The sequence below is a fragment of the Apiospora phragmitis genome (genome assembly GCF_038363925.1).
Source record: "Apiospora phragmitis strain CBS 135458 chromosome Unknown utg000010l:1.0-9815664.0:1.0-9183399.0, whole genome shotgun sequence".
Classification (NCBI taxonomy): Eukaryota; Fungi; Ascomycota; class Sordariomycetes; order Amphisphaeriales; family Apiosporaceae; genus Apiospora; species Apiospora phragmitis.
Window position 1 is genome coordinate 8010027 of NW_027117409.1, and position 26531 is coordinate 8036557.

The 26531-nt window shown below is 51.6% G+C and overlaps 5 protein-coding genes across 5 annotated transcripts; 1 reads left to right on the forward strand and 4 right to left on the reverse strand.

The window, feature by feature from the left end:
- Positions 1 to 6863: 6863 nt before the first annotated feature.
- PG994_012213 (uncharacterized protein) lies at positions 6864 to 7738 on the reverse strand (the record flags this gene model as incomplete). Its single annotated transcript, XM_066863622.1, has 2 exons — positions 6864 to 7551; positions 7635 to 7738. The coding sequence occupies 2 exons, from the start codon at positions 7736 to 7738 to the stop codon at positions 6864 to 6866; spliced, it is 792 nt and encodes a 263-aa protein (XP_066712732.1).
- A 686-nt stretch (positions 7739 to 8424) lies between these two features.
- On the forward strand, positions 8425 to 14509 carry PG994_012214 (Phosphatidylinositol 4-kinase; the record flags this gene model as incomplete). The annotated part of the gene is made up of 6 exons (XM_066863623.1): positions 8425 to 8607; positions 8675 to 10285; positions 10335 to 12662; positions 12719 to 12925; positions 12974 to 13261; positions 13313 to 14509. The coding sequence occupies 6 exons, from the start codon at positions 8425 to 8427 to the stop codon at positions 14507 to 14509; spliced, it is 5814 nt and encodes a 1937-aa protein (XP_066712733.1).
- Positions 14510 to 15030: 521 nt separating this feature from the next.
- PG994_012215 (uncharacterized protein) lies at positions 15031 to 15576 on the reverse strand (the record flags this gene model as incomplete). The annotated part of the gene is made up of 1 exon (XM_066863624.1): positions 15031 to 15576. The coding sequence occupies one exon, from the start codon at positions 15574 to 15576 to the stop codon at positions 15031 to 15033; it is 546 nt and encodes a 181-aa protein (XP_066712734.1).
- A 1269-nt stretch (positions 15577 to 16845) lies between these two features.
- PG994_012216 (uncharacterized protein) lies at positions 16846 to 18564 on the reverse strand (the record flags this gene model as incomplete). The annotated part of the gene is made up of 1 exon (XM_066863625.1): positions 16846 to 18564. The coding sequence occupies one exon, from the start codon at positions 18562 to 18564 to the stop codon at positions 16846 to 16848; it is 1719 nt and encodes a 572-aa protein (XP_066712735.1).
- A 1571-nt stretch (positions 18565 to 20135) lies between these two features.
- PG994_012217 (uncharacterized protein) lies at positions 20136 to 20935 on the reverse strand (the record flags this gene model as incomplete). The annotated part of the gene is made up of 3 exons (XM_066863626.1): positions 20136 to 20407; positions 20473 to 20481; positions 20545 to 20935. 3 exons carry the CDS (start codon positions 20933 to 20935, stop codon positions 20136 to 20138), a joined length of 672 nt encoding a protein of 223 aa, XP_066712736.1.
- Positions 20936 to 26531: the final 5596 nt, after the last annotated feature.

The following is a 26531-nucleotide window of genomic DNA, read 5'->3' on the forward strand; positions in this document are numbered from 1 at the left end:
ATGCAATCGAACACTGCATACAATACCATTACTTCTAGGTACTTGCAAAACGATTGGAAGCTATTCTACCGCTAACGTTGCTGTTGGACGTGGGGGTAAAGGCTATGGACGAGTCAATTCAGCGTAGTGTACCTTATGTAGTGCATAGCGAAGGGGGACCTCAAGCTCTCTCTCGGGACGGACCAGCCACGGCCAACAATTCGTGGAGATAATTAGTGCAAGCCTCAAAACCACTTGGCCAAGTTGGCTATCCCCAATTTCTCCATGCTGATTCATTACGTTGCCACCGAGCCGTTGCTTTTTTCTTCTATTTTTTTCACTGGTGGCTTCTTGCCAATGATGGCTGAGGGCTGCGAGTCAGTCAACCATACACCTCAGGCTGGGCTGGACTGCATCACTGCAATGGCTCGGGATTAGCGTGTTTTGTGGCTGATGGTAGATGGTATTCCTAGGCCACACAACCACATGCAATTTCGCCACCGTTGAAATTGGATTCCCAATCTACCACCACAGTATTTCTGCAATCCCGCATCCCAACCAGCCAGCTTTGACTACAGCTGTGGCGTGACCTACACTTCACGCTACTGCTAGCTCTGCACTCAGACGAAGGGAGCATCTCAGTGATACCAGGGTCGGTATCTTACATATCTTGCTGTGTCTTTTGTCTCAGCCCTCAGTCTGCAGATGCTGCGACTTGACGTGCCACTATGTCTTGTCTCTTTGGTGACCCCCGAATAACGGACCCCTAGCTGGCCTCCTGGACTGAACTATTTTACATGCAAAGTGCATGCGTTGTATATGTAATATCCTGTTGATTGTGTTTTGATTTACGGGTGTCGAACAGCTGTTCAGGGAAATCCCCCCAAAAATGAATGAGCTCTACCTAAAGAGACACGATGTTAGTGACCGGGATCAATCAGCAGCGGAGTTTCTTCTCCGGGCTAGCGATTTGCGAATTCTCCGTAGCAAGGACCGGCCAGCTTTAGGACATTTCAACAACCTTGTTTCAACTTGCAAGCGCTATCCGTATGTACCCAGTAATCCTACTCCCATTGACTCAATCCAGCAAACATGGTAAGTGCTATCATATCATGAAAAATAACATGCAATGCCAGTTGCGCCAGATCTCCTCGGCCAACAATTTACCCGTTCACCTTTTGTGCCTGGTGCCTTGGTGCGGAAGAGGCAAAAAGGGTCCTGCAGTGGGCGGACGCGCCATGGCGGGTGGCCAATCTACACGGATTCGGCCAAGATCGTTGTCGATCACCTTCTGATATGGGCCGGACTCCGTTTGAACATCGGTCTCGGCCGGTTTTCCTTATCCTCTGCTTATTGGACCTCCCCCCGCGCCGGGCTAGTCATGTCACTCAGCCTCACCCACTCTAGCCTGCCCGCACCTGCGGCATCTGGCGTCGTGGCGTTTGCGGATATCCAACGAGCGGATGTGCTTTTTCGCCACCTTTATTTTTGCTGGATCAATCCCCTAACGGTGTCGCTTCTGCGTCGATCGTTCAACAGGCACGCAGGGCATCCGAGGAGGCATGGAACGAAGTCAGAAGCCCGGCCAGGCGCCCCGCTACTGGCTACTTTTCAATACGAGGTTCATGCCGGTAGACTGTGGCCCCTGCCAATCCATGAATTGAGGGACCGTCGAGCCGTTCTACCGTTCTACTCTGCTACTGAACGCCGAGCGGCAACCGGCTGCTCGACAGCAGCGTGGTTCGTTCTTGCCCCCATATGACCACTATTATGCTTGTCTTTAATGTGGCGAGTGCATAGTTGTCTGCACTCGGCTGCCCAGGCAGTCAGGCTACCGAGGCCATGAGGAACTTCATCCAACCCATTTTTTGGCACCAAATGATACGGCATTTAGATGTAGCATGTTTCTTTCATTACTCCCAAACGGTGTACGGTCTGCACTTTACAGGGTACTGCCATCCATTTCAGTTAGTTGAAGGGGTGGTAGAGTGTAGCTTGATTCGCGCCGGCGTCTGCCGCCCAAGTCTAAAGGCTCAAAGTACAGAACGTTATTGCCTTCAGCCACAGGTGACGGGCAAGGTGTATCTGAACTATTGCTTACGGACACAAGTCATCTTGAAGGCAATTTAAAGTCGCATAGGCTCAAAGAAGCCTCCAGTCTCCTACACGGTACACGCTGTACGGATATCGACGCTGATCTTGTTAACATCCTCGACGAACGGCAGATACCTGTTGATTTTGCTGGGGCTTAACCCACAGATGCGAATAACTTAACCCTAAGTATCTGAAGCTTGAGCACTGGAGTTGGGTCGGGTCATCAGCCACTTCCTGCCCGTCGCCTCCATGGTACGATCGCTGTACCCGCTCGGGCTCTCTTGGTCAAGCGGCTAGGTACGCTAACAACTTCGCTGCGGGACATCTTGACACTCGAGCTTGACTGCTGCATTCGGGCTCACGGAGACACCTTCGGCAGTATCTTGGGCGACGTACCCCAGCCAACTAACTCATCTCTGGGCCTGTTGGCTCTAGTTTGCCTCATCAAGCACAACTGCTCGGCCCAGACAAGAGTTCAAGATATGCGCAGTACCTAGTTTGGGTTGCTGGTGGACCTTGAATTGTATAACTAACTGCTCTTGCCAACGCTTTCTAGTGGACCGATCCAGTTGCTAATGAATCCAGGAGTCTGGGTCAATCATACTTTAGCTTGCCATCAAGATCCGCCACTACCGCTAAGAATGGCAACTCACTCGGCGCTTGCGCGAGGCCACGATTCCAATAGTCAAATAGCTGTGCAGATTCTCAAAGATCTGAGGAACCAATCATATACCATAGAAAGCCAATCGATGAAAGCCCAATTTCGGTTGGCCCCGAAGAAAATTTCCGGTCACCATTCTTGTGATCAGTCTTTTGAAACTGCAATAACTCTATCAGGTCATGCAGAACATTTCAGCCATATGGGCAATGTCTCGTTAACATGCCCGGTGTCAATAACCATTCCACGAGGACCGCCATGAGCTTACACTCACCACTTGTCTGTACGAGAAGCAGAAATAAAAAGTCCGTATCGTAGGCTATTTCAAGGCCACTCCAGATTGTACAGGCCACTCCGATATTGCAACACTTACAGTACTATCCATCACCTCTCTCCATACGTCGTCAAGATCGGCCGTTGATCATGGAGGGATACCACTCAGAGAGTCCACTCGGGGCGGGTCTTTTGCGAAATCGCAAGGCTCAAAACGGATTACTTGTCCTGTTTAGACTTACTATATCACCTGAAAAGAGCCCATCAGCTTACCGGAAGGGTGGTGGTTACGCAATGGCCAGCTTGATAACAACTGGTAACATGGCTCGTAATTGTAACATAGCAGTTACAAGATAGTACACACTGCCTTACAACCCCATAGTATGGCAACCTCGGATGTACTACCGAAGAAGCGGATCACCGAAGCATGGCTACGGTACTTACAACACTTGGGAGATCACGATCCTTCAAGCCGGAAAGAAACTAGCACACCGCCAGCACCTTCCCATGCAGCAAAATATTCCCATACTTCCGAGAGACGCTGACTAGACGGTTCTTTCCGATTTGAGAGCCTATTTTACGTCACTTGACTCCCCCTCTCGCCTCTCGCGCGCTAATATAGTAGACACCGAGACCACCAGTGTGTACACACCGACCAGAAGCACCGGTTTCCAGCAAGTGTGGTGTGCTTCGAGGCGCCTTCCTAGGAGCCCTTATATGCAATAGGGCTGTTCATATAGGGAGGGTCGGGCAACCTCTCGTGTGCCACTAAGGTTGAATTACTTCCGAGCCAAGCTATCGACTGGCTCAGAGTCGTCCGCGAGCTTCCAGACGCGTTCTTGGAAGGCCACCACTAGCTAGCTGGTCGGCCCTACCACATAGAGTGTAACGTTCGTGGCACATGGCAATGTAAGACGGCAAGTATCGAAAGTAGTGCTGTAGTGAATGGGCCAGACGCCGGCAATACATTCCCCGGGTTCTCTGTCTTCCGCCCACCGCTATCCTGTGGTCAAGGGCTCCTAATCCGCCCCATCTTCCCACCGTTCACAGTAGTGAGACACAAGCCTCGTGGGGTAAGTTCCCTCCGGCACGACACTCGTTCTGCGTGAAATTAAGCCACTGGTCAAGGGAGGGGCAAAGATTTCGTCATGTATCTTCGCTTGAGGCTAGAATGCATTTTTTGATTCCCATCATCCTCGATCGAATCCTAGGTGTCTTAAGTATGCGCATATTACCGATGACAAGAACAGCTACACGACTTAGAGAACCTTGAAGTCCTAACTCTTCGCTTGCGCAAAATAGCCGCATCAAGGTCGGGGTCGGCCCTTTCAACATTACTTCCAAGGCTATACTACTATACCACGCAAGGATGGATGCCCTTTCTCATCTCATTGACATGTCGCTTGTGGAATTCCACCAGCCGGTAACGGCGGCACGCATATACTCATTGAGGCCTACATCGAAATCGGCGGGCGGGAAAGAATTTGCAAATGCCACATATCGTTCAATGGGGAAGTGTACACCGCTACATAGCTTGGTCGGCGAGACATTAACACGCAGCTCCTAGTGGCATTACTGGCCTAGCTAACACCCAATCGGTAACCACGTCGGCTCGGAGGAGACGGGAGGGTGGGGATGGTGTAAACTTCCCGTCCAGCCCTGACATTCCAAGAAAGGATTGGCATGCGAAGCTCTTCTCAGACCCGACGTGTGGAAAATGCGGTTGGGTCCGTGGTAAAATGTCCCGAATAGTAAACAGCTCATCGGTCAGTTCATCTCACTTGGCTAGGGCGCTTTCGCCTGGAGACATAGATTCGACGGAGTGGCCGCCAAGCTTCACTGCTGAGATCTCACATGAAAAGAATATAGGATTCCCGTGCCGGGTTCCAATAGGTTATGATATTGACCTTGATACTGTGGAGTAATCACCGTGGTACTCGGGCGCCTTCAGAGCTGACATGTACGCTCGAGAAGGTCATGTGCATTGTAACTTATTACCAACCCCCTTTTATCTGTCCGGTCTACTGGGCGATGGAGACGCTGTGAACTGTGAGTATCAGGTATACTAAGTAGTCGGCCATCATTGAAGTCAGGGGCGAATGGAAAACGAGCTGTTAATACAAATGGTCGATATGATTCAAGATTGGTCGAAGTGAGGAGACCCATTACCGTTACCACACCACATATTGGCTTGATACCATCTATAATGCTCACTGCCAGAACGAGCCGATGCTGTTAATATCCATGAGGAGAGAGCTGACTAACAGCTTACCAACTTGCGACCCGACAGCCTCTCACATATATGCGTGAAGGAGTCGACAGGTAGTGTCTGTCTCGCAGTATCTTTACTTTACCCCCTTGTGGCACTAACCAGTCCCTTGTCGGTCGCTTTGCGGCGTCACCTTCTGACCTGGTATTTCGAGATATACGAGAACTGTGTATTTGACTTCGTGAAGGAGGGGATACAGGCCAGCGGCTAAGCATGACCAAAAGAAATCATGGCTGACTACTGATTATGGTCAAGGGCCCATCGCTTGGAGCTGCCGATACGCTGATTGGGTAGTACTGGCCCCCCTCTATCGTCTGTGAAATACCCTGGCATGTCCATTGCGTTTCAATCTGCTACACCCTGCGATTATATACGTTAGGTGTGATCACGCGAAGACAAGTACAGCACAAGGGCGTTGAAGCGTGCCCCCGACTCTATCTCAATAAGAGTCCTAGCATTTGCCAAAGTTGGACTCACACCGTCAAGCCATCACACAGCTGTCGCTGATGTGTTGATAGGATTGCCTCGGAAATAACTGACTTGATCGACAAGCATTAGGTTTACCATATATATAAATATAAGTTGGGCGGTGAGATGGCATAATAGCAGTGGTGACCGCGACTGTGCTTCACGTTAGATGAGGAAAAAGACAGATGTGGTGTAAAATATACGAGCTACCCTATTCTGGCCTTCCGATCGTCAAATAGGGGTAGCTCGCATATTTTGTTATGCGTGCAAGAGGGAACAGTCTCGGGTTCCACAACAATTTCAATTCAGATACGTTGAACCCGAACTTCATCCCTTTAAGTGTCTCGGTAGCAAAAGAAAGTGCTTCTACCTCTAAGGAGCAAGTGATTATGATATAGCTTAATTTACCGTGAAACTGAGGGTCTGATGAAATAAGAGGTTTTCAATCTGGAGAGCCAGCAGAAACGAGATAGCTACATAGCGAGTCACTTTCATCGTCTAGTGCTCACTAAGAGTTGGAATACATGCCATACTTGGCGTGTATACGTCGTTCTTTTGTGGCAGTTCCTTTATATTGCCTGATGCGAATCTTCTGGTCTCCTATGCGCGGGGCAGAGCCGCCAAAGATTGAAGCGAGCACCAACCCTGTGTAGGTACTCGATGATTGGGATTTGACGCTGCGAAGTTATTCAGCAGTTTCCACATGGAGAAACACAGAAGTGTGAGAATCCCACCCATGATGGACTCAACGCTCCTTCCCCCTTTGCTTAGATCTAGGTGGTTCTACCTCTCAATTGGGAAAATTGCATATCTGGTCCTGCGAGCATCGGATTACCTAGTTCTCTAGTTGTCAAGAGTAGTGTAGTGCAGGGCACTCTTTGATGCGTATCAGCTGGGAATCATGACCTCCTATGGGTTTTGTGTTCCTGGTCACGGGTATATGTACTTTCAAATGTGTGAAATTGAGAGGGAAACCGGTACTTGAGACGACGCATAGTCGCCAGTGATCTATGTATTGCCATAGATGCGTAATCATTGGTCGGTCCTCTGCAAAGAATCATCATGCAGTCATTGCCTCTTCTACCGTAATGTACAAGCACAGCTTCCACGCAACTTCACAGCTTAATCCTGCTTTAGGGGCAGGATTTTCTCCTCGATACCATCCTTTGTGATGACCATAACCTGCAACGCATCACCGACCTCGATATGTCGTTCGACTGCCGAGTCGAACGCATCCTTCACTAACACCTCCACATCACTTCTCGGCAGCGGGGTGCGCTCCCGCTCCTGCAAAGCATGTCCAACACCGCTGCCGGGGATGTACTGGTTCTTGAAGTTGACCTGGTTGTCGAGGAAGGGCATGATCAGACTGGCCGCGGCGCCGCCGGCGCGGCACTGCTCCCGCTCGTAGCTGCCGACGGGGTCGTAGCTGTAGACGGCACCCTTGTTCTCCTCGTCGAGGCCGCCGAGGATGGCGTAAACGTAGTAGGGGAAGAAGCGCTTCTGGTAGAGGATGGTGGAGAGGCGCTTGGCGCAGGCGTTGACCGTCATGGGCTTGCCGTGGCGGTAGCGGTACATCTTGCAGATGGCGTCGAGGCGCTCCTTCAGGGCCTCGCCGTCGGCCGCGAAGCCGACGACGGAGAGCAGGATGTTGGCGTCCTCCTGCGACGACGTCGACCCGCCGATTTTGAAGACCTTGGGGGCGAAGCGCGTGTTGATGGAGTAGCCCGACGTCGATCGGGTATCGCCGGCCATCATGGCGAAGCCGTCACCGGCCACGGCGACAGTGGTACCACCGTTATCGGTATAGCTGTGCAACGAGAATTATGTTAGCCCGGCGATGTCATTTCACCCCCCATAAGAGGCAGCAGGATGTGAAGCACTTGGGCGTACGGGTTGAAGCGGTGTTCACGGAAGCCATCAGCGCGGGCTTGGGGCGCCTCAGCAAACGAGTAGTTGGGTCCATCGAGGACCGGGTTCTGGCTGAACATGGCCATCTTGAATGGCTTGGGTTTTCGGGCGGCGTGCTTGAGAAACGAAGATGGATGTGATGTGATGGCAGGACACCCGTAAAGCGTGACGATCGACGTCGTTTGTTGACAGGTACAACAATGTGGATTTTGGCGGTTCGTGATAGTGGTGATGATGCGGCTGGGTTGATGGCCTGAAGTTGCCCGTTGCAGTGCAGTCAGTCAGTGGTTGTTGCCGCGTCAAGCTAATTGCAGCCTTGTGGCCAGCTCCCCGAAGCTATGAGCAGCTCCAGAGCTCCAGCTAGGCGGGAGAACAGTACCTGGACAGAATGACTAAGCGCCTGCTTACGTACCAAGTGGTACTTCCATCCATACAGGGACCACCTAATTTTGATGGACCTGGAATCCCCCCCCCCCAGCACATTCTATCCCTATTTGGCAGACGCAGCTGCAGCAGTGCATCATCGCTTCACCTCGAATAATAATAATCGTTGGTTTGCCATTTCTCGAATCCAGTACGCAACCTAACCAACCTCCAAGTACTGGTGTGCGCAGTCCTGTCGCGATACTACAGCTGCAGTACTGTCGATCCCACCTCTGCTCTACTTTAATTCCTCATAATAAGAACCGCGATTGTCCTTTTGTTCAAATTGCTTTTTCCGTTGTTGTCTCCGTCGTTGCTGGACTCCTATTTGTTGGCCCTCCTTCCCACGATGATTCGCGATATACGCCAACAGGCGTTGCAGAGGATCGCCGTTCTCTCTGCCACTAGCGCCGCCACTTCGTTTGACAAGACCGATCTTGAGCGCCTTTGTAGAGCAACGAATGGCCATGCTCGTGGAAAGGAGGTCATCAACGGCGCCTCTCGCGCCCACTCGCTGTCCCGCGTTCCTATGGTACTGATCTTACCTGCTGCTTACCTGCTGTTTCGTGACGCCCGCCATGCACTAACTGTACCTCTAGACCATCCGAGAATTCGAAGTGCTCCTTGCCCTCTGCAAAGCTGCCCCCTTGGTTCATACCAGCCAGAGCGCCCAGAAGCTTGTGAACCAGCTTATACCGTATTTGCTCGAGTCGCACTCGCAATTCTTCCAACCCTCGCCCTTCTTCCGCCGAGTCGAGCCGTCCCCCATCGAAGCATTGTCCTCGCATTTGGCAGCTGCTCTTCTTTCTCTCGGAGGAAAATATGACGATTTACACGAGACTGTCTCCGATAATGTCTGGGCGTTCCTTGCCGCCATGAAATCGGCCGTCAACAGTATCGTCCCATCAGAACCAGACGAGGACGGTGACCAGAACCTTGACGATGCCATTCAGACTGCTACTATTGCTATTGCACTCTTGGGCTTCCTTGACGCTGCTTCGGCTCAGACCGACTTCTGGAGGACTGGCGGGAGACTGGCCTTGATCCAGCGAGTGCGCGACCTGCTATCCGATAACTTTCTGACGGCTGTCGAGGGGGCTTTCTCCAGCATTCGAAACGCCCACGTTTCCGACCGCAGTGCCAAGGAATGGAAGAGGTACTTGAAGCACTATGCGGCAAAAGGCCGACCGCTGAGTGCCGATCTGCTGCAGCGTAGCTTCATGTGGCTCCTCGTTTCTGCCACATCTCTGCTAAGCGCCGATGCGAAGGTGTTGAGGGGTACTCACATACTTGATCTATTAATGTCCAAAGACACGCTTAGATTGGGGACCTCGAGCCCAGATGCGGATTTCCGTTCCCTCGAGACGTATGCGACCATTGCCAGTGAGGAAATGGACAGGCTTGAGCAAGGTGCCGACTTTGTTTCCATGGGATCAATGTCTCAGCAGAAGCTTGCCTACGCTGTCAAAGCCTCGGCAATGATCAGTTTCCTGAACTGTAGCATGCTTAACGAAGATGCCGCAGATCCAGAAATCTTGATGGGTTGGCTAGAGGAGTCTCTCCTCGACCCGATTCAGATGCTCGATGAGACACTGGCGTCCGCGGTTCTTAGATGTATGGCTGTCATATGCCGATTGGACTCCAGCTATGCCTCGAAAGTCAGCAGGCTTTTGCCCCGTTTCATTGTCCAGACGGTGCCTCAAGGCAATATCGTAGCCACGGCGTCCACATGCCTTGCTTTTGTCCTACAGATGCTTTCTCACGATGCCGTCATTACGACCCTCTATACCCTTGGAAATGTTCTGAGCCCCGCTGCCGAGCAAGCCCCTGCCAGTGGTTTCGGTAATGAGTTAAGCGCCGACACTGCAGTTCCAAACGGTATTTACCAGGCGGGCAGGCACGCGAATGGGAGCTCCATCTCACTTGCGCTGCAGGAGGGAGAAGACACATCCGCTGTGTATGCTAACATTGTTCAAACCATCTGTGGGATAGCATGCAAGTGCAATGATGAAAAGATAATCGCTCTCGCCCAGGCGATGCTACTGCAAAAGTTGACCAAGATAAACCAGTCAGTGGACTCGCAGATAATCATGGGAGCCGCGGTCCTGGCACTCAGCGGTGGCCAGCTTGAGTTCCGTTCCCTGATTAGACTGTTCTCGAAGATTTGTCGTTCTGCTCTTGAAGAAGACAACGCGGCAATCCTCGTTGCGGTAAGCCACTGCCAATCTTGTTCGCGACCGTTCCACTGACGTATCAAAGGTCGTGAAAGCACGCAATCACATATCCGCCAACGTTAAATTAGGCTCACCTCTGTTTGATATCTATCTGACTTCCATGTTGGAAGAGCTAGTTTCCAAGGGCGATGTGCAGCACTCCAGCCGCACCAAGGAAACTGATATCGAGTTTTCTGCTCGTGAAATAGCCCAGCTACTTCAACCGCTTTCTATTCTCTTGTCCACGAACGACTTTGCAGCCGTCCAAAAGACTGATGACGACAGTCACTCCATGATTCGTGATGCATGGTTCAACATTGTCGTCCATGGCTTTAACCCAGCCTCTGACCGGGGTAAGAAACACATCAATGAGCTGCGCCTCTTGGCAATTCACTCGCCTCCTTTGGTGGCAGAGCAACGAGGTGAACAGAATGAGAGTGATATCGAGCTCAACACGGTGCTAAGGAGGGCAAACACATCCGAAAGGGAGACGAGGCAGAAGAAGGCCCTGACAGAGCTGATTCCTACCAAAGCAGCCGAGATTAAGGGGTTGAGCTATAGGAAAGTCATCTTCCTTCAGGCTGCTTATCTTGTTGAGAGTCTGCGTGCCGAGTCTGGGGACTGTACCAAAGCACTCTCTTACTTCCTCGAGCCAAGTATGCACCGAACAGAGGTTAGCAGCGTCATGGAAGGTATCACAACTGCGATCATGGAGAGATACCTTAGCAAGACTATCGAGGGCAAGTTGGCAACGTTCTCTGCACAATATGCGGCTTCGCAATTGGCCGTTGTGTTTTGTGGATGCTGCCACCGCATTCAGCGAGTTCAACAGGCAGCGTTTTCTTGTGCCGACAAGATCATTCGCGAGGTCCCGTCAGCTCTTTGCCAGCGCTCCTCGCTTTTCGCGCTTTTGGAACTGCTGTCTTTGATGTGGACTAGTTGCCTCGAAGCTGAAACTGAGCTCTACGATCCGCGCTCTATATTCTCATCTAAGCTTGGCAATGTCACTGTGGAGTTGTCGGACGACTATGCGTTCCGCAAGTACACCTTGAACAGACTATACACCAAGGCAAAGGCTTGGGTACCCAGCGCGATCAATCTTGCACCTGCAGACGTTAAGGGTCTTTTGCAGACATACTTGTCGGAGTTCAATGATGAGCTTGCCTACGGTCACATGTCACTTGGACGCTCCTTTGCCATGGAGATTGGGTCGTCGATTCCTTCGACAGACCAGAGATTGACATCACTAAATCCCGTTGGCGACACCACGATCAACACGACCTCTGACTTTATTGCCCAATACACAACTCGACAGGAGTACAGATATGGTGAAGCCTTGCCGGATCGCGGCATGGATCTCCTGAACGTCATGCCTCTGGGCCGGAGAGCCTCATTCATCAAAGCGCCACCTCATGAAACTGCCAGCGCCATTAATGCGTTAGCACACCTCGAATCCCGCTTGGCAACGAGGAAGAACACCCCTGTCAACGAAATCCGCGACATATTGCGACGTGCCGCCGCGCTGCTATGCCGCACGGTGAAGGAGGAGACGGCTGTGGCCCACTACCTAGTCAGCCTCCCGTTCACCATTTTCAGCAAGGAATCCCTCAAACTAGGCGTCTCACTTTGGCTGGGCGTGATGAACGAGAGCCCCAGAATGGAATCTCGTTTGCTCGCGGAGATTGTCCAGCAGTGGGAGTTCACCATCCACAACCGGGTTGGACTTTTCAACCCTGCACTCATGCACCCGGATCCGTTCTTCTTGAGGGAAGAGTTTGCTCCTAGCGATAATGAAACTATGACGAAACGCCGCCATATGGTTCACAATCTTCTTGCGCCCCATGCGCGTCTGATGCAGTTCTTCAGCAGCCACTTCAACGCTACTCGACTGGGCAGTCCTGATACACAAAGAATTTTCTTACGCATGGTCGATCTCACCTTGGATGCAATGAGGTTGTCTGTGTCCCATCCAATGGCACGAGAGCTCAACTTGAACATTGTTCTGTTCAGTTTGCGGGTTTTGAAAGCTTGTACAGGTATTTCCAACCTGACACAATGGCGACTCAAGGACAAAATCTTGTCTGCTGGCCTTAACTGGTTCAGCCACTCACCCAAGTGGTCATTTGGCAGCAACGTTTTGCAGCTGAAGACGGAAATGAGGCTCATCTCCGATGTGATGGCTGCCATGAAGGGCGTGGGATACATTGCAGCTCACTCTGTGGGCTCATATCAGGGGCTGGCTCCCAAGGAGCAGCTGCTCCATCTCTTGCTCGAAAGTGAACAAGCACGCTTGAATGTTTGGGTACACCCTGTGAGCGATGCACGCGTGCCAAAGACCGCCCTCATGACAAGTTCTGGCCAGAAGGCAGCTGAAGTAAGTCTGATTACGTTTGTAGCTTTCAACCGCAGTCAATTAACCACAAGTTGTAGTTCGCCCTCCAACCATTGGTCCGCACAGCATGGGCGGAAAGCCCTTCGCTTGCCATTGAGTTGGTTAGTCGATACTCATTTGCAAGCGTACGCAATGAGGTCCGCGGTCTTCTTTTGAATTTCCCGGAAAAGGCCATTCACGAGCCTGAGGCACTTCCAATCCTTCTAGGAGGAGATCTGCCCAACGATATACGATCCCAGCTCAAGGTGAGTACGGCGACTACTATAGTTTGGGATGGTGCTAACGGTTCTTAGTATCTCCTGTACTGGGCACCAGTCAACCCGGTGACATCTGTTACATATTTCCTCCCGGCCTATCGAAACCACCCATTCCTGATTCAGTATGCCATGCGGGCATTGGAGGACCATCCCGTAGATGTGACTTTCTTCTATGTACCACAGATTGTACAGGCTCTTCGATATGATGCCCTCGGCTACGTGGAGCGTTATATCATCGAAACTGCCCAGTTCTCCCAGCTATTTGCTCATCAAATCATCTGGAATATGAAGGCCAACTCATACAAGGATGATGATGGCACTGTAGTAAGTACGCATGCTATTGAGTTGTGATTATCGTGCTAACCCATCGTGCAGCCTGATGAGATTAAACCGGCCCTCGACAAGGTCATGGACAGTATGATCGACAGTTTCTCGCCTGAGGACAAGGCATTCTATGAGAAAGAATTTGGTTTCTTTGCGGAAGTTACCGGTATCTCTGGCAAGTTGAAGCCGCTGATTAAAGCGATGAAGGACGTGAAAAAACAGAAGATCGAAGAAGAATTACGTGCGATCAAGGTCGAGGTTGGTGTATACTTGCCCAGTAACCCCGACGGCGTCGTCATTGGCATCGACCGCAAGTCTGGAAAGCCCTTGCAGTCCCATGCCAAGGCACCATTCATGGCAACATTCCGCATCAAGAAGCCCAAGACAGACGATGTTGAGGACACGGAAGAAGTCATTCAAGGCGTGAGCAATACAGGTCTCATGGCGAATGAGAACACGATCGAGACCTGGCAATCTGCCATCTTCAAAGTCGGTGACGACTGTCGTCAAGATGTCTTGGCACTTCAGATGATCGCTGCATTCAGGGGTATCTTCCACAACGTTGGCCTAGATGTCTACGTATTCCCCTACCGCGTGACGGCTACCGCTCCTGGATGTGGTGTCATCGATGTCCTGCCCAACTCCGTCTCCCGTGATATGCTAGGTCGTGAGGCCGTCAACGGGCTTTACGACTACTTCGTTAGCAAGTACGGCAACGAGGACAGCCTGCGCTTCCAGGCCGCCCGGAACAACTTCGTCAAGAGCATGGCGGCGTACTCGATCATCTCGTTCCTGCTGCAGTTCAAGGACCGCCACAACGGCAACATCATGATCGACGCGGCGGGCCACATCCTGCACATCGACTTCGGCTTCTGCTTCGACATCGCCCCCGGCGGCGTCAAGTTCGAGCGCGCCCCCTTCAAGCTCACGAGCGAGATGCTGGCCGTCATGGGCGGCTCCATGGACCACCAGTCCTTTAAGTGGTTCGAGGAGCTCTGCGTCAAGGCGTTCCTGGCCGCGCGCCCCTACGCCGAGAAGCTCAGCCAGATCGTCCTGCTCATGATGGACAGCGGCCTCCCTTGCTTCAAGCCCGAGTCCGTCGTCCACTTCAAGGAGCGCTTCGTCCTCGACAAGAACGAGCGCGAGGCCGCCGACTTTGTCCGCGACCTCGTCCGCCGCAGCGCCGGCAGCTGGTCCACAGGCGTCTATGATCAGTTCCAGCTCATGACTAATGGTATTCCTTACTAGAAGAACGACAATTTAGAGGTTTTGGTCTTCGTGATAGCTAGTTCCTGGGAAGGACGAACTTGTATCCGGGTCAAATAGATCGGTCTATTGAGATGGACTTCCTACTTATTCGTAATACTTTTCATAATAAGGAGCTAATTCAAAGTATCTTGAGTTTACTACCAAGTCATGATGCCCAATTTCTTAAAGACAGTTCATTCTATCCCATATCACATGCACCCGTACTTGGACCTGGGAAAAGTATGCGGCAATATAGAGCCTTAAAACATACGAGCCTTTCACATACGACCATATCCTGCTGAATACTAGGGATCCCGTCCGCTGGGTTACCTACCCGTCGCCAAAGTCAGTACGTTGCTCTATCGTACACCAAGGGAACATGGGGTTATTGTACATTCGCCTCCTTTGAACGCGTCGAAGGCGCCTGTGCAGTCCTCCAAGCAAAATTCTTTTTCTCCCTTTTTTGGCTCCCACATGATTTCCAGATGCCGGGATTGGGCGGCGGAGTCCTGCCCATCTTATTACTCTGCACTCTCGCGGGTCTGGCACGCATGGTTCTCGAGGAGATTGCAAATTTCGTCAGCCTTATTAATCTTACGCGCGTACTCAAGTGCGCTACCACGAAAACCCTCACATTCCTGCTCATCATCGCCCAGTAGCATTTCCTCCCCAAGATGAACCGTTTCCGCACCGTTGTCAAGTAGAAACTGCACCAACGCCGCATTCCGTTTCGAGATGGCGGCTTTCAAAAACCTTGCACCTGTCTTCATCGTGCAATCAATATCGGCTCCATGGTCTAGCAGCCACTGCAGCACCTTGGGGTAAAAGTTCCCACGGTTACTCCAGCTTATGGCATTCATCAACACCGTAGGCTCGAGCGTGGCCCCACGAGAAAGCAGCAAATCCATTGTTTCGGTGATTGCCTCGCTTTTTCGTCCATCAAGGGCGGCAGCATTCATAGGCGTCATATCACCCCTGACCATGCTTGGCCCCCTCTTGCCTTTCAGGTTGGGGTCCATTCCGTGGTCGAGCAGCCATTCGGTAAAAGGCTTACTGCACATGGCCATCTCCCTGTCGTCCCTGATGTGAGTCTTTGTCCAACTGGACTAGGATCAACCACTTACAAAACCATTAGGTGTCTTGACATGTCCTTATTGATCTGCTCTGCATCCCATCCATGCTCGTGCATAACTTGAAGTGGCAAGCGGCAGGGAGCAGAGAGTTGTCGCCTGTTGCCGAGGCGCCGTTCTCCAGCAGGAATCCAAGTACATGTGCGTACTTATCAACTGCAGCAGCGTGTGCGGCCCTGTTCAAGTCCCCGTGCGTGTCCGATGAAGGATTCTGTTGCATCTCAGCGACGATGCTTTGGACTCTGGGCAGGTCTCCGTCGCTACAGGCATGTAAAAGGCGTGTGACATATGAGTCAGGCGGCTTACAGGTGCTTGTGCGGTATGCCATAGTGCAATGCGGGCGTATCTTTCTTGGTGTAACCGTGTACGACAATGAGTCTAGGAGTCTGCGAGATGACGGCGGGAAAATAATATAGAATGATGAAGAAAGAAAGGAAACAAGGTGATGGATGGTAATGGTTGCTTGGGATGAAGTTGCATCTGGAAGGGACCACTGCCGCCTTGGCGAAATCAATTATTGCTGGATACCTAATGATACAATCTCCTTCACCATCCATTTGTTTACTTTATCCCCTTAATGGCGAAAGCGCTGCTTGCTATTCGTATAGCACATCCCGTGAATGATCGACAGGCCAGTTCTATCCAACTGATCCGTATACTACGGCATAATCTGGTGGGAGCAGCACTCTCGCTATCAAGGGGATAATGGGTAGATAGAACAGACAGGCACATAATGATATAGAAAATGTTCAAATTGCCAGATACACCGCCATCCAATTGAATACCTACACCTGTTTTCTAACCAGCCTTTCCTTCCCTCAATCCGAAACAATGAAAGATAATTCGCTCAGGTAAATGCAACACACTCGCATACAGATGCAACGGAATAAACAATAAACAAGGTAAAAACACAATCTGGCCAGTCAGGCCTCAACACCACCAATAAGGTAGACCGTTTTCGTAGAAACCGCCGTATCCTGCAGTATGCGTTGAATATGACAACGCCCCTGACTAGTAGGCTTCAGCTGAAGTCCTCATCTACACACCTTCTATCACGCCCTTGTAGGTGTATAAACGACCTCGGCATCCTGATTCATATTCCCGAATGAATATCTTTCATCAAAATACGAAATCCCTTTTTGTTTTGTCCTCGTTTGATTAGATATATCCAAATCTTGTCCGTGGCCCCGAGGTAACGGTGATATTCTAGTCGGCCGACTGTTGAGCCATGTGGGTAGGCAAGTTCCAGCTGGCGTAGTCGGTGTGTACGAAGGCACGGTCGACAATGGGGACACTCTCGAGAACGTAGCTGAGGGACTCACTGAGGTCGTGGCTGTCCTTGAGCGGGGTGGAGTGATCCAGCACGATGTCGACCTCGACGTTGAGCTTGTCGCCAGCGTGGTAGGCCTGGAGGCCCTGGATCTGCTTGATGGTCTTGGCGAAGCGCATGGTCAGGTACAGCAGGACGTTGCGCTGGTCGGCAGTGGCGCTGAAGCCCGACAGGTTCTTGATGTGCTCGAGCGAGGTCTGGGACCAGTTGAAGATGACGACGAGGGACAAAACCAAACCGCCGAGGGCGTCGAGCCACCAGATGTGCGCGAAGAAGCCCGCGATGGGGAACAGGATCGAGCCCATGTTGAAGATGACGTCGGTCATGGCGTCAGCCGCCAGGGCCTGCACACTCGAGTTCTTTACCAGCCGGCACCAGACCCAGCACAGGCCCTTAATGACGACGGTGAGGGACATGATGATGAGCGCAGGGACCGTGAGCTCAATAACTTCGTGATTGCTGCCCATGAGGCGGTTGCTCGACTCGAGGGCCACCTGGGTGAAGGCGGTGATCATGATGACGGAGAAGACCAGCACGCCCAGAGGCTCCAGCCTCCGCCGGCCCACGGGGTACTTGTACTGGTCTTGGCGGCTGATGAGCCATGTTGTCGTCCAGACGATCACGGTCGACAAGAAGTCCAGGACGGCATCCACCAAGCTCGCCAGAACGGACATGGAGGGCACCGACAGGATCACGGCAATCTTTCCAGCCAACAGGATCGCGTTGGCGGCGAAGTTTATATAGATGGCAAGGGAAACGATCCGGTCTCCGCTATCAACATCGTCGTCGTCCTCAAGCCAAGGGATCTCCGGCTTGGGGCCCAGGGCTTCATCCCAGACCTCACCGTCCTCGTCCTCCACCGCATGCGTCGGATCTCCGGCGCGGCCTTGACGGTAGATATCACGAGGGGTACGCTTGACCTTCTTTATCAACGCGGTCGAATCGCTGCTGCCCATGACCGATGGCGTTATATGGCCATTGGCACTGGGGGACATGTTACTGCCTTCGGTGCTGCTCGGCTCTTCGCTGATCGTGTCTGGCACCTCGAGTCCTTGGAAGTGACTAGGAGGGAGGGTGTTATACTCGTTGAGGAGATCATGAGGCAGGCTGCTGTCCAAGAGCCTGTCGATGTACATGTATTGTTGAATGAGGTAATTCGTCCGCTCGTAGTACTCTCGAATAGGTTTGCTCTTGATTTCCTCCAATTGCTCCTCCGTCTTCCAATACCGCCGCCAGTTGTATCGAGGGTTCGAGCTTCCGATCAGGCGCATACTGCGCACCTGGTCGCTGTTGAGGATGTCGGACAAGCGACGTTCCTCGGAGAAGGACCGTCGCGTCGGCTCGCCAGAGTCATAGTCGACCCCAGCTTCGAGGTCGGAGGGTTGGTCGTGTGCCGCGCCATTGGCGCGCCATGTTGATCCATAATGAAGGGAGTTCTGTGAGCGATTGCTGCGGATGAGGTGCGCGAGAGTGCCTTGGCCGTGAGGAGACAGAGGCGGTGGTCCGTCGTCGCTGAGTAAAAAGTTGCCCTTTCGGAATGCTGCTCGGTCCTTGGGGGGACTGCCAAGGAGCGGCGTGTTCTCATAAGACGACATCTTCTTGATTGCCGATTGAAGTGATCAAAGACTCTCTTGAATGAGTAGAAGTCGATTTTAGTTGGTTGCGCCACCGATGCCTGGCGGCAATTGATTGGTCCGGCGTCTTGTTCGTTCCTCCGACCTTGAGTGAGTTGATTTGCTTTCCGTTTCCAAGTCATAAAAACTCGTTTCAGATTTGTCAATGTCAACGAGAAGTAAAAAAAAAAAAAAAAAAAGAGAAGGAATTTGAGTTTCGAGTAGATTTTGGATGACAGGTTTCCAAGACTGACGGGATGAGTTTACTCGACAATCATGTATATATTTGGCAGTGAGCATTTTATTGGGAGGAACGCGAGCCCGTCTCCTTCTGCTATCTTTACTAATACTATTGCGACCCGTGTCGAAAAGCACATCGGCTATAGTTGCGAAGGAGGGAGCTCACTAGTCCATCGAATGCAACTGCACTGTCGTGATCCTCGACTCGGCACCATTTTTTTCTCGCATGCCCAGGATTGAACAAGACCCTGAATTGTTTCAATCTCCATGACGATCACCTCAAGCAGAGCCAGAGAGTGTTGCAGCAGGCCTCCATTCCGAGTGGCTGATGGTCGCAGATTTCGGATGATCGTTACGTAGCGAGGCTAGATCCCTTCCTTAGACCGTGAGCGACTGGCCTGGGCAGATGGACCCCTTGTCTATTCTTGCATACCGAGTGGGGGATTCCGGCGTGGATAGTCCAGCCAAGGCGAGCTTAAAATCGACGGACTGTCCATTCACGTTTTGGCTATCCAGCAGTCTACTCGCTCCGCTGCACGTGTGAGGGTATACTGTATGTAGGACGGTGAGTATGGGGTCTGTAATAGGCAAGCTCCAAGCAAACATGATTCAGTCTGCTCGACAGGTCATGTTGATTATATTAATTCCTGCACGAGACGATGCAGGATTAAACGGGCCAGAAACATCCGGAGTGATCGTGCTTAGGGGCCTGGGGCCTTGAGCGGGGGCGTCTGTAGGACTGTCCGAAACTGAAACGGGGATCTGCGATATTAACCGCCCGCGATTCACGGCGGCGGTGGGCCAAGGTCGTACTAGTGTTGCTGTTCAATCGTTTCAACAGTGGACTAAGAGCTGATCAAAATGGCAAATGGCTCGATTCGCTTTGCCGAGCTTCAAATCGTGAGGCATATTATTATTATTGGAGTTTTCGTTTCGGCCAAATCCATCGTGGCCAAAGTCCGAGGGCCGAGAGCTGCAAGGATTGCGGCAGCAGTCGAGCAACTCGTGCAAACCCATGTTACGCGAGTGGTTATACCAACCACTGCCGCAGTTGCACACTTTTAATGTTCTTTGACCCCCCTCCGTCCTCTGGCGAGGGGCAAACGTGAGGAGAGCTGCAGCTGCATGGAGTCACCATCTCGATACTGCGATATTTTCTTGTCGGATATACATGATCGATATCGGAGAGATGGATTATGGAGCTGATGTGCCCCCTTGCGGTTGGTGCCACTCTCACAACTTCGGGAAATCTTCGCAATCACAACAAGTCCGTCTGTCTCTACCCAAGGGATGCGGGCTGCAGAGTCCTGTGCTCAAGGCTGCGCTTGCCTACTATCCACGATTTCTTGTGACTTCAGCGCCGTCGCTTTGACAATGAGTTCGTGCTCGAGCCCATGGATTCGGTTGGTCAGATCCTCTAAAGTGCCCCCTTCCTCGATCTTGATAGTTTGCTGCAGGATTGTATCGCCTCGGTCGACCTGCTCGATCACCTCGTGGATCATCAGACCGGTCGTGTTGTTCTCGAGCTTGCCGGCCCTGAAATCCTCGTACGCACGCTCGATCGCTCCAGCACCGTCGTATTTGCCTAGTGAACAGGATCAGCCGGAGATAGAAAAATCAAGCATGAAGAAGATGGATGAGAGGACTCACCTGGTAGCGCTGAGATCCATGTGTTAGTTATTCAGTGTGTTATGCATGAGACAGAGATAGGGGCAAACGTACCTGGGTGCAGGTTGATTACTGAGATTCCGACAGCCTTCAAGGGCCGCAAGAAAGCCTCGGAGAAGATGTGCATCCACCCAGCTAGGACTACCAGCTCGGGGCTGTCCTTCAAGATGCGCTGAGCAAGAGCGCTGTCGTATTTGGATCTGGCCTCCTTGGTCTTAAGAGGGTCCTTCTCCCCAGAGACCTGGAACCCATCCTTGACAAGGTTGAAGTAGTCGGTCGGGATTCCCGCCTTCTCTGCCCTCGTGGTGGCGTAGGCAGTCTTCCTATTCACAGTGACTCTCACGATCTTTCCCGGTATGCGCCCACTGTCACACGCGTCAATCAGGGCCTGTAAGTTGGATCCATTGCCTGAGCACAGGACAGAGATACGCGCGGGGGTGGCCATGACGATAGTCGCAATAACAGACCGTCGCGTCTTCCTCAATTGCAAGAAAGATGTGTTGGTTTGGTTGATGGAATCAATATGATTTCACTCTTTGTGCCGATAAGGATAAGAAGATTTCGCGGGGTAGTAGGTCACAATTGAATTGACGTCCACTTCTAAGAAAAAGTCCCTATTGCGCAACAGCGACAACGATTGGCTGGATCCAGGGCAGCTCGGCAGCTGAACCTGGAATCAGCCGAACATCAACAAGTGACCACCAGAACTGTCATGCCAATCAACCCGGTCGTGTATCGCATCACCACGTAACTGACTGATGAACCTTCATTCAATCAATTCAACATTGGCGGTGCCCCCAGTGGCACTTCGGTCCTTATTACTTCCTTTTACCATTGCGGCTATCGTTTGAGTATGACATCAGCCGTCTTCGATTCAAAATCAAGACTGACTCGGCGATTAATGCAGAACAAGTAAAGGCGGCAGTCCCAGTCTACCAAGCAACTAACTTGACACGAGCTGATCATGTTGTTGTCGATCTGGTGGGTCGAACAAAAGCTAGCCCTTACAGTCCAATCACCAATCCTTATGCGAGACTGCTATGTCTACAGTCTTGTCAGCTTGTCCTGTCCCACAATTTGACGCGTCGACAATGAGACAGCCGCATGTGCTGACTATATATAGCGGAAGCGAGGCGTACGGCTGTAGCTCCCTAGCTGATGTCATGAGATCAGCAATAGCGAGTTCCAAGGCGCAAGCAATTATGTAACACATGCGTAGGATCTGCATGGGAACGCTCGTGTCTGCATATCACCACCGGGGCCCCGCGGCCCCAATTGCCAACGGCATAACAAGGCACAGGGCGAGGAGAGCATGATAAAAGACGTGGCAGGGAAAGTTTGTATGCTGGGCCAAGCTCACGGGCATAGCTGCGGCACTGAGAACTCAACCTTATCATGTGTCTTCGCTTGAAGTTGCTGCTGTCTCAAGGTGCACGTGGGAGGGACCGTCGATCTTGAGACGGGGTCGGTAGTACAAGTATTCTGCACGGCATCCATATACTGCTCAGCCGCTGGCAAGCAAGGGGATCATAGCTTGATGGTTGATAATCTCCGGCTGGCCCGGGTGATGCCCAGGAAGTGCGCGATGTAGCCCTACGTGCCTGAGTAGAAAAGCGCAATGCGTGCTTACATGGCGAGTGGCCAGGGTTGCGCCTGGTTCGCTAATTCTCGACTCCCGACTTGTCCAGTTGGGAACGCATATCAATGACGGATTTGTATAGTCACCAACCACATGCATCTTGTTTAAAGTTGGGAGTGATGCTTTCCCGCCAGGTACGACGGGCGACGGGGGAACCGTAGGATTTTAGATCTCGTCTCCGAGCTCCCGGCCGCTCAGACCTTGGGATGGCATGACTGAATGGGGTAACTCTCCGGGAGCTTGCCTGCTTCGGGTGTGATGCCCCTGAGTTAGTATGTAGTATTATTGTTCACGAATATGGAGACCTGGCCAAAAACTCGATGTAATTAGCATGCGAATATGAGGAAAGCCATAGAGAATACAGTACGGAGTATGTGTCTCAGGTTTTGAGTCTATCACCGACGCGTGCATATTCATCAGAGAAGCAAACCACGTTGTTATGTATGTTGTTGGCTGTACATGCTTGCCCGCCTTTCTTTTTCATTGTTCGTTTCCCTCCTTGGTCGACTTGTAGATTTGCGAGATAACCTAGGCGAAAATACGAGAATTATCTCCCACGCACAGTGCAGGGAATTGTGGCAGGATTTACCTAGCGGCCAAAATGGGGAATGAAGTAAAGAGCCCTTATACCCGCGCTTACAGCTCGGGGAGCCACCCACTCACCTCGGTTTACTGCGCCTCTGAAGACCCATGTCGTGGGAGAAGACGAAGACGAGGAGGACAGGAAAACGAATTTGTGTTTCAACATGTTGATGATGGTTTCTTTAATGAGTCTGTCATGCAGTCATGGTTCGTCAGGCCAGAAATCGACTGACAGAAGGTTGGGAGAGGTCGGTAATGAGGATATGCGGGTGGCTTGCATGTATGTAGTCTTGCTAGTTCTAGCATGGGTAGCAGCGGTTTGTTTGAGCGACGTGCATATCGAGGCTTGACAGAGTTGTGCATTGGGTTGGGACTTTCGGTAGGCTCCAAGGGGCGCTCAATTGGGCATTTCCCTGATGGACAAGTATACGGATGTACTGCCCCTCTATCAGGCCCCAAAAGCTTCACGGGTATTGATAGGAGAGCCAAGAGCATGTGCGGACGATTGTGGTGCCCGCTACAACGATCGATCAGGTTTTACTGTTGCAATATCCTTCGAGTCCCCGCCAAGACACGGGCAAGACTCCGGAATGTGCCAGGCTTTTTGAGCCTCCTTCGATCCAGGACTATGGATGCCATGTATATATCCGTATCCACCCGCATCTCTAATACAACCTTACGCAATGTATACTTAGGTATGTAGGTATACCGCCTCCACGGGTCAGCTCATTGGACAAATTGCGATTCCTACAGGAACTGGCGATACTGAAGACAGAGTCGGTCAACACGTCGTGTATGTGTTGTGCCATCGTATGCATGTCTTAAGGTTCCTTGCAAAGCCCAGCGAAGCGTTGCTGTACGACTTTCCACCAAGGAGGGACCGCGGCGGAATCTAATGTAATACCCGAGACGGAATCACATCAAAGTTAAGTTAATAGCTACCCAGCGATGCGAGTCATCTACTTATTACTGGGTTGACCGTTGGAAATCGCATGCAGTAAGTTTATACGCCAGAGAGGACCACTTGAGACATTCTACCGAACCCTGATATTGATATACGAGTGCTACGTAAACGTTTATTCACAGGACTACAGTATACCTATGCCCTATTCGATGCGACTAAATGGAGACGATGCCACGGGGTCGAAATGCTACTTGCACATCACGCTGAAGTCTCAGGTACCGCTACAGTATCCGCTGACGGTTGCAACCATACCCAAACCTAATTCGTTATCTGGGTGGATTTCTATAGGCCCGGCGGACAGGACAGGTGCTGACTGCATTGTGCGATGCTTATGAGAAAGACATTACGAATCGCTCGTGACGTACACTCCGCAGCTACATATCGAACACGACCAAAACAACAACTCTAATAAATCGATTGGGGGTGGTTGGCTCAGCAAAGATCGGAGCTTGCATACCAGAGTGGCTTTCTGGCGCCATCGCCGAGCTCTGGCACCGGCCGCGTGCTACAGAACTGGCCCAGCCATTGGCTACAGGCTACAGCATCTAACTGCAGCCCGCGGCTCTAGGCTATTTGCACAATAGTCGTTGCGCCAAAGAATCCTCGGACTGCCAACCTCCCGCCAATAGATGGGAGATTGAAGAGATGGCTCTCCAATACCGGAAATGAACACCGTGAAAGCGAGCCAGCAAAACCTCAGTCTGTCTGGCTGGTTCCAGATCCTGTCTTCCTTGGCGCTGAACACCATTTCACACCGATTGTTTTGGTTGAATAGCATGCAGGCAGAGAACACACATAGAGGAGACATGGGTGGAAAGGCAACTTTCCTCCTTCTTCCCCTCTACCTTGTTCTGCCACAGAAAGAACTCTGTAACCTGCAGATATACGTACTGCTGACTTGATGATCAAATCGGAGTGATGGCCCAAGTACGGAACGAAGGCTTGCCAAGGCCTCGTAGACTTGATGGCGGAGGGCGTAGCGCATAAAGACCGATGGGTCTCTTGGGGTGCGTGGCCGGAAATCAAGGTTCAGCTTACCACTTCAGTACGAGAAAAACTTGGTCCAAGTGACCCGTGCCTGGGTGCCACTGTCTGACCCAATGTTACCCAAATTTCTCCTTGATCCCTTATGAATCCCCTGGAACGGTTTTTAGCTGCAGTAGCACCTGAGGGAGCGATGGTGTCTGGACTCTGGAGGCAGGATCTACGCTGTAGGTGATGCGATAAGATCGGATATTAACATCGTGCTATTACGTGTGTGCTGGAACTGGAACTGCAGCGCAGGTGCAGCAGTTCCAGCTAAGCTGCCTACACCACATTACATCCCAATACGTTGAACTTGGTAACCCAGGAGGCAGCAGGCCACTCACTGGAGACCCGAGGCGTGTGATGTGATGTGTAGAGTAGAGGTTATGCACCTCGGACAGAGAAACGAAACCCAGATGTGCATCCATTCCCTGCCCCCTGCCCCCCTGTCCAGTACCCTGGCAGCATGTCCGTACATATTGTCTGGTTCCTCACAACACCACCCCACTACGCAGGCAACGAGCAACGGGAGACGCCTGTTCAGTACCTGTCTGGTCTTGTCTTGCAAATCTTGTCACCCCGGCGGTACGGTGTCGTGACTGGGTCCAGAGGGTTTGTGAGGTGCCCAGGCGGGAGGAGAGGAGGAGTCGTCAAGTTTGGGCATGGCTCGACATTGAGCCCGCCACGAACCAGCCCCAACGAAAGATGCTTACCGCGCCTAGGAGGATATCTAGTGTGCTACATACATGGTAGTCAGTTTGATCCTACTCCGTACTCTAATAATAATCAATACGTGATGTGAAAAGTCCGGACCCAGCCATCCATCCACCTACCTGATTTATTACATGATTTATTACATACATTAATGATCTACCGCGGATCTGATGATGGATGATGCTGTTGCAAAGCAAACCTCCCATCCACGAAAGACTACTAGTCTAGCCGTTTGGTTCAAGCCGACCGAGCAGATGAACCCTGTATTTAGCATTGGCAGAGGCAGCGCAGGAGAAGGAAAAGAAGAAAAACGAGCGAGGCTACTCCATCGGAAAGGTAGTCCAGCACCAATGCTTGGTGTACCTAGCGCTGCTGTGGGTGCTTGAGATACAAAGATATTATGGAAAACTAGTGGGCTGGGCAGATGCTGCGTCTCGCTGCTCTCCACTAGTTAATAAAAATAGAGTACCTAACTTACCCAGCTAAGCACTGTCCATCGGCCCAGCCTGGGATGGGTGCGCCAGAGGGAAAGGGACGGAAGAAAAAAAAAATAACATGCATCCTTGCCTCACTCGCCGTCATCAAGACCTGTTTCCGTCCCCTTTCCACCTTATCCATCTTTCTTTCTAGAAGATCGTCTTCTGTCCTACAGAGAAGTTTGTTGGTATTTGGAGCTTCTACAGTTGTGACCCTCCCCCTCCGCGTATTTTGGAAAAGGAAAGCCTTCAACTTCATCCTTCGTTGCCAGAAAAAAAAAGCTTCCATCTGCTTGTCAGTCGTCGACGCTCCCTGACAGTCCCTCACCCTCGGTTTGTTTGTCTCGTCTCATCGACTTTCGCACGGCCCCGTTCGTTTGTGGTCCAACCACTGTTCCGTCCGCCCATTTCAATCGTTCCATTTCTCAACGAATATACTCGAATTTTGCATCACCCGACAAACAAGAAGTTTGTTGTCGTACAACCAACCTATACTTAATAAATAAGGACTCGTTCGCCTGGGCTTCCGTCGCCTTATTTGCTCCCGTCTTATTTTCAGCTGCCATGTAAGTTCGGAAGGATTCTCATCTGCATACTCCATTCTTCTCGACGCTCTTCATGTGAAATCGCCCCATGCGGG